Source organism: Sinocyclocheilus rhinocerous, unplaced genomic scaffold (genome assembly GCF_001515625.1).
Source record: "Sinocyclocheilus rhinocerous isolate Xijiao unplaced genomic scaffold, SAMN03320098_v1.1 scaffold1230, whole genome shotgun sequence".
NCBI classification, from domain to species: Eukaryota; Metazoa; Chordata; class Actinopteri; order Cypriniformes; family Cyprinidae; genus Sinocyclocheilus; species Sinocyclocheilus rhinocerous.
Genome location: NW_015652275.1, coordinates 104,266 through 111,674, shown reverse-complemented (window position 1 = coordinate 111,674; position 7,409 = coordinate 104,266). Strand labels below are relative to the sequence as shown.

Here is a 7,409-nt window from a genome sequence, read left to right as displayed (position 1 = left end):
AAGAGAGTTTAAATCGATCTCAGTCCGTGTCAATATTTGCTCTTCATGCTATTAAGTGAAGATCTACTTTAAAGCTATACATTGAACAGCAGCGCGATTAGCTAAAGCAACATATTCAGCGGGCATCCTATCGCATGCACGCTGCTTGTGTGGATGCAGTCAGTTTTGACCGCAAAAGATGAGGTAAGCTGATTGGATATCATGTATTTGACCGTTTACGGCACCCCCATTTTCCTGTTTTTACATTAGAAGCGGCATTTTGCTTGTCAGAAATACGTTCGGTTTTAATGTTGCTTTAAGTTGGGGTATTAAATGAATGCCAAAACTCAGAATTTTGTTCGCGTACCCCCCACAGTCATCTCACGTACCCCCAGTTTGAGAACCACTGGTCTAGGAGAAACAACAGTGATTTTCTTTCTTACGGGTCTGATGGACGGCTGTTCTTGACATCAGCAGCGATCACTCACACATTGACACTTTCTCCTCTTTTATTCATCTCACATACGCTCACGCCCAATTACCCATCTGCCTCTAGTCTGCCTGACCTTATGCCGCTCTGGGACCCAATCAGATCTCTTCAAACGAGCGTGAGCTCAGTGTGTCTCTGCCCCTCGCAGCAGTCATAATTGCACCTCCTCATTTAGCGGGATAACGAGCATCTGTCAGCCAAACCCTAGGGACGGGAGGAACCTGCACGCGGGAGGGATCCGGGCCGAGCATTTCAGTTCACATTTGAATTGTTTTACTTGTCTTTACGAGTACAGAAAATCTGCTAAAAACTGACTTGTGATGAAGTTTGGGAGCTTCTCACCACTTGAAATGGCTCAAACAGTGTCTATTTAAAATCAGAAATGCAAAAGTGTGTGTGTGTGAGACTCACTGTCTCCGTCGCAGAAGTTTCTGAAACTCCTTCAGGTCCTTCTCCAGCGCGGGGAACTCATAAACGTCTTCCAGCACGTATCGATACAGCGTCTGCACAAGAAGAAGATATATTTACATTAGCACTTGATCGATCAGTTCGGAAAAGTGGCATTTCGTAATTATCAAAATTAATAACTTTTCCCTTTTGGATGAATGTGTCACAAGCCAGATTTTGACGCGATGTACTGTATTAAATAATAAAATAATATAAAATGCAAAGATTTGCTACAACTTTATCATATATTCTTATTTAAACAAAACTCTTGACTGCCTTTTAAAGATTTAATATTAAAGATTTGAATATATCTCTATATATTTCAACACTGTACACTAAAAAAAAACAACCTAGAAATGTTTATATCATTAGATAAATATCCACAATTATCATTTGAAAAATCTGCAAAAGACTGAGAAATGCTACATAATGGTAATAGAACATGGAAAACATAACAATGTGTCTTTTTATTGTGTTAGAGACACAAAAACAATCAAACAGTCTGATCGGTGTAATCATGAATTGTGAATAAATGACTCTTACAAGTGCTTTTTTTTAATGAATCATTCTAAAGCTTTAGCTTTTATAATATTTTTAGCTTGTATATTTTCAGTTTTCATGTTAATTTTCGTTAAAGCTTTAGTAATTTGGTTGTGCACTATTGTAATTTCATTGTTTTTTGCTTATTAGTGTTTTTTATATTTATATATGTAGCTTTATTTTTTTCAGTTTCGTTTCAGTAATTTTAGTACTTCAGTTGAAACTTATTTATTTCAATTAGTTGCCAAGGCAACATTTCTAGTTTTTATGTTTAAGTTTTTCATCTAATCAATATCTACATTTTTAAATTGAATTGAATTTTATTATTTTATTTTATTTCAATTAATTCTTCACTGAATGAACTCACTGAATCAGAGTCACTGAATCAACATATGATCTGATCTGATTATATTTCTATATGTAGCTTTATTTTACTTCAGTTTAGTTTTAGTCATTTTAGTACTTCAACTTCAACTTATTTCAGCTAGTTGCCAAGGCAACATTTCTAATTTTTAGTTTTTTCATTTAATTTATATTTACATTTAATTAACTTTAATTAATTAATTATTTTACCTTATACATTTTTTTATTTAATTAAATGTAATTATTTTATTTAAATTAACAAAAATATTTTAGTTTAGTTACAGCGAACAATAACAACACACCACTGCCAAAACACAACATTTCCTTCAATTTGCGACAGAATCGCACATAACGCAAGTAAAGAGCGCTCCTTTTGTAATCAATGAAGTTGTCGGTCAGTTCGGTATAACACTATAGAAGAATAATGGTACATTAAATAAGAGTAGAACATAAAAATTTTCCATATATAAATTACATTTCGCACATGTTACTGTTGTTAAAAAAAGTCCATTTTATATGCATCTCAACTCAAGCTCTTTACTGTCAAATGTGCATTACCAAGAAATAAACATGTAATATTATTAGTAACTGCATTTACTAACGCAAAACAATAGTAATCGCTACCAAATCTGCTTCTGGCACCAATATGTAGAGCATAGACAACTCAAATGCTAGTCTGGAGCCCTGTATGGTCATATGTAGTTAAAAATACACAATTGCAATGTTTTTCTGTGTAATAAAACCTATTAAAATCCCCCTTCTCTCTCTATATAAAAGCAGAATTCTGAAGGAAAACTCGGTTGGATGCCGACTGAACGTGTGTTTGTCAGAGACTTTGTGTTTTGACCTTGCAAGCACACTGGGCAGTAAAGGGGGCGATTTATTACCCAGCATGCACTGGGGATGTACCTTATAATAGTGTACATTCCCTCAATGCACGCTGGATAATGTCAGTACACAAATGCATTAAGGGAACAATGTACTTTTACTGTCTCAGCGCTGTAAAACAACAGCGGCTACGAACAAGATGTGCATTTCTGATGTGTGTGTGTGTGTGTGTGTGGGATCTTGTGAAGATGACAGACTGAAATCTGTGAAAAATCTACACGCGTAAAAACATCTATATTCACATCATAAATACCTACACACAACTACACAAACACACACTTTTAATGACGCTTGAAAGTGTTTTCTATGTGGCCTTCAGCAACGAGCAGAAGAGAGAGAACATGTTCTCTGGAGCGAAAACGAGAGAAGAACCATTAAAGCAGCTCAAGTCCTGACATGAGACTGAGACGATCCCTGAGGAAAAGCACGAGTCAGTTAATCTACCACTCACACACTAAACTAGCAGAGTTGAACACAGTCACAGCCAATCAGAACACATCTGATGTCAATGTGCAGCTGTGGAGCAAAGAGATTTCACTGTGGGCGGGGCTACATAATGCTTCTTACAGAATTGCATGGAACTGCTTGTTACTGAGAGCCTTGAAGATTGTTTTTTAATATAAAAAATATATATAAATAAGAAATATAAATATACAAATATTTTTACATTTTGGGGAAATATTGTGTAAAATAATGGTAGAAATTTTACTGATAGTCTTGAATAAAAGTAGTTAAAATATTATATAAATATCTAAATATAAAACAATAATATATAAATCTAAAATATTTTTGAGTAAATATTGTACTGATAATTTTGGATTAAAATATTTAAAAATATAAAAATATAAACATAAAATATTTTTTAATTTTGAATAAATATTGTGTAAAATACCAGTGAAAATATCACTGACAGTCTTAAATTTAAATATTTAAAAAATATATAAAAAATAGTATATATCCATAAAAATATTAATAAAAATATTTAAAATGTACAGTAAATATTGTGCAAAATACTGGTAGAAATATCGCTGACCGTTTAAAAAAAAGTTTAAAATAATATATTAATATAGTATTTTAATCTAAATTAAAAAATGTATTCTAAATAAATACTGGTAGAAATTTCACTGACCGTCTTGAACAAAAATATTTAAAAAAAATATGAAAATAATATATAAATATTAAATATAGTTTTTACTGATAGACTTGCAAAAAATATTTTTTAAATATTAAGTAAATGTAAAAATATTTTTTAATTTTGAATAAATATTTTGTAATAAGTGTTTATTTTACACATCTTTGCTTATGATCAGCAATGCATTAACCATTGCACACGTTTCTCTCCATCATATCCTCTTTTGAAAACACAGATCAGATGAGCACTATTAAAAACAAGACAGCAGACGTTTGACACCGTTTTCAAATTCCACTGAAACCTGTTGGTTATAATACATTAAATCTGATGTTATGTTCTCAGAGCGTTTGTCTAATGTTCTGACCTTCATGAAGAGCTTGATGTTCTCCTCCTCTCGCAGGAAGTCCTTGTACAGCGTGCTCCACTGAGACACCAGGTGCAGTACTTTCCTCTTCCTGTAGAGGGCCTCCTTTCCCTCCTCCTTCCCCCGGCAGCGCTTCGTACAGTAGGTGAGATCCGGTTAAAGACCAACAACCAACTAACACACGACTCAGAAGAGCTTCTCTACACACACCAGATCGCAGATAAGCTAAATATATTTCACCCACTACACAAAGACAAAACTGTGGTTTTTAAAAATATTTAACAATATTAAAATATTTAGTGAATACAAAAATATAAACAAAATATATACTTTTTGAAAATTTTGATTAATTTTATTGTGTAAAAAACTGGTATAAATTGTACAGCCCTTACTGTCCTACATAATATAATAATAATAACAATTAGAAAAAAAAAAAAAAACATTTATTAAATAAAAACATTTATTATATTTGGTTAAAATTCCACACTTTCTAGGTCACTAATAATACTTTTTTTTTTTTTTTAATTACATTTGTTTTCAACCTCATAAGTCACATATGATTAATATTTTTTGCACAATGTATACATAATTAAAAAAAATATTTTAATGCATAATATTATACTATATTAATTTACATAATTCTGCATTATTTCTAGGGACTATATTTATATGTTGAATATGTTTATCTATATATAGAAACAAAGATTTAATGTTTGTATTTTTCAATAATATAATATCTAATAATATAACATATAATGATATAATGTATTACAAAAGAAAAACATTTATGATGTCTAATATAATATGTATATAATATATATATATATTTGCTTAAAATTCTGCATTTTCTAGGTCACTAATGACAAAGATTTTTTTCCCTTTTTTACAACTTCATATTTATATATGATTAATATTTTTGCACAATTTATACATAATTCTACAAATATTTTACATAATATTGTACTACATTTGCTTCTGCAGGGACTATAATTATGTTGAATATTTGTTTATTTTTTCAGCTACAATTCTCTCTATATAGAAAGAAAGATTTAATGTTTTTTTAATATATTTTTTATATAATATAATATAATGATATAATTTACTACAAATAAAAACATTTATTATATCTAATATAATTGTATTATATTTGCTTAAAATATTTTTTTCAGCTTCAATTTTCTAAATAATTAAAAAAATATATAATATAATATAATTAATTACAAATAAAAAATATTCTAATTTTTTATTATATTTAATTATATTTGCTTAAAATTCTGAACTTTCTAGGTCACTAACCCTTCAGTTGTGTATTTTTAACTACACATTACCATTATTTTCATACACAACAAATTGTTTTTGAAACATTATGAACGGAAAAATGTCCAGACGCCTTTAGCTGTGACTATATTTACAACGCAGCACGGCCATCCAGCTCAGTCATCAAACACACGATACATCAGCAGCGGTCATGTGTGTTTTGGTGCGATCTGAAGGATATTGTCCCAGCAGCGCCTGGCAGAGATCACTGGTGGACATGAACACCAGATACGTCAGCAGGAAGTCATCCAGAAGCGTTTCTGAAAGAAAACACACGCAAACAGATGAAGGATGTTCCCATCAGCAGATATTAACACACGCAGCTGATCTGCATTTCTCTCTCCTGGAAGGCATGTTTAATGAGACTCATGAACGCCGGGCTAATTAGTGCTGTTTGATCAGACAAGCGTCACTATTACTAGTGCTCATACTCGATCTGAACAAGATCCTGACGGCAAGCATGGCCCAAAACTTGTCCTGCGTTTCTTGTTGAGGAGTTACTTCACCAAACCACTCTGATTTTTTCACCTGGTGGACGATGAAGTGGACATGAGATGGATCTGAACTTCCGACAAAGACAAAAACATCTGGACAAACTTAAAACTAATGGCTATGAATATGCAAATCAGCTCCTAAATGTCATTATTAAAACATTTTCTGGTTCATCTGCTGGCTTTTATAAACCATATTTTATATATATACATATATATATATATATATTTTTTTTTTTTTATATATATATATTACTATGAATATATTCATATATTATTGGTATATATTGAGTAAATATTAATACTAATAAATAGTAAATATATTAATTTTGAATAAAATATTGAATAAATATAAATATTGAGTAAAATACAGTAAATATTTTGGTAGAATACTAGAAATACTAGTTGAATACAAAAATAATAATACATATAAATTAAATTAAATAAATATAATTAAAATAATTAAAATAAAAATATTAAATATAATAATAATAATAATAATTATTATTATTATTATCATTTTACTTCTGACTAAATATTGTGTTATACTGGTAGAAATTTTAATGACGGTCTTGAATAAAAAAGAAATATTGAAACTACTAGAGATTCAGTGCCGTATTCCCGCTCTCCACCCACAACCCCCTTCTTCATTTCTGTTTGTCTTCTCTGCGTCTGCTGATAAATATTCATTTCCATTTTTATCAGCGGTGCTTGTGCGAACAGAACACCGGCCCACAATGCAGCGCTGCACTTTCACCCTTTAACAAAATGCAATAAGTCTTTCTCTCCTTTTGTTGGCGTGAGGCTCATTTTAATGCAAACACAGCTGCCAACACACCGGTAATTACCCAGGATGCACTGCACTGCGGGGCTAATTTATGGCCTATGGGTGTGTTCTACAAAACACAAGGGTCATTGAATTACACTCATACATTAAATATACGCATGCACAAACACGCATGCACACAGAAAAACCCATTATCTCGCTGCTTTTCTCAGGTTTTGTGAAACCTCACATCGTCACTCAGCATTTTCTCCTTATTTGGGGTCGTTAATTCAATGCAAACACTAAAAACTCTCAGTTAAATGCATGTGAACTTCAAAGACGAGACTATACTGCACTGCAGATGTCTCAGAGAAGGACTTTTCCAGCTGAAAACTAGACTTAGTAGAGAAACTGCTGTGAATTTTCATTGCATGTTGGATTAGATATTGCATTGCATTGACTAAATAACCTCATCTGACCATCAGAAACTAAACACACACTTGCTATCAGCATGCACACATTGTGCTAACACACTCATTGAATAATTATGCTTTTGCAAGAATAAAAAGACCGGCTGTAACCAATGGGTTCACCTGAGTGTGTGTGTGTGTGAGAGAGAGTGTATGTGTGTG

General features: G+C 31.6%; 1 protein-coding gene across 1 annotated transcript in view; it reads right to left on the bottom strand.

Annotated features, from left to right (window-relative positions):
• The window catches only part of rapgef5a (Rap guanine nucleotide exchange factor (GEF) 5a), a 23,677-nt gene that overhangs the window by 14,584 nt on the left and 1,684 nt on the right, over positions 1 to 7,409 (bottom strand). Inside the window, exons 2-4 of the mRNA XM_016520103.1 lie at positions 5,702 to 5,780; positions 4,204 to 4,348; positions 881 to 972 (exon numbers count right to left, since the gene is read on the bottom strand). Of these exons, the coding sequence (XP_016375589.1) occupies positions 881 to 972; positions 4,204 to 4,348; positions 5,702 to 5,780 (316 nt within the window). The remainder of the gene's footprint in view (positions 1 to 880; positions 973 to 4,203; positions 4,349 to 5,701; positions 5,781 to 7,409) is intronic.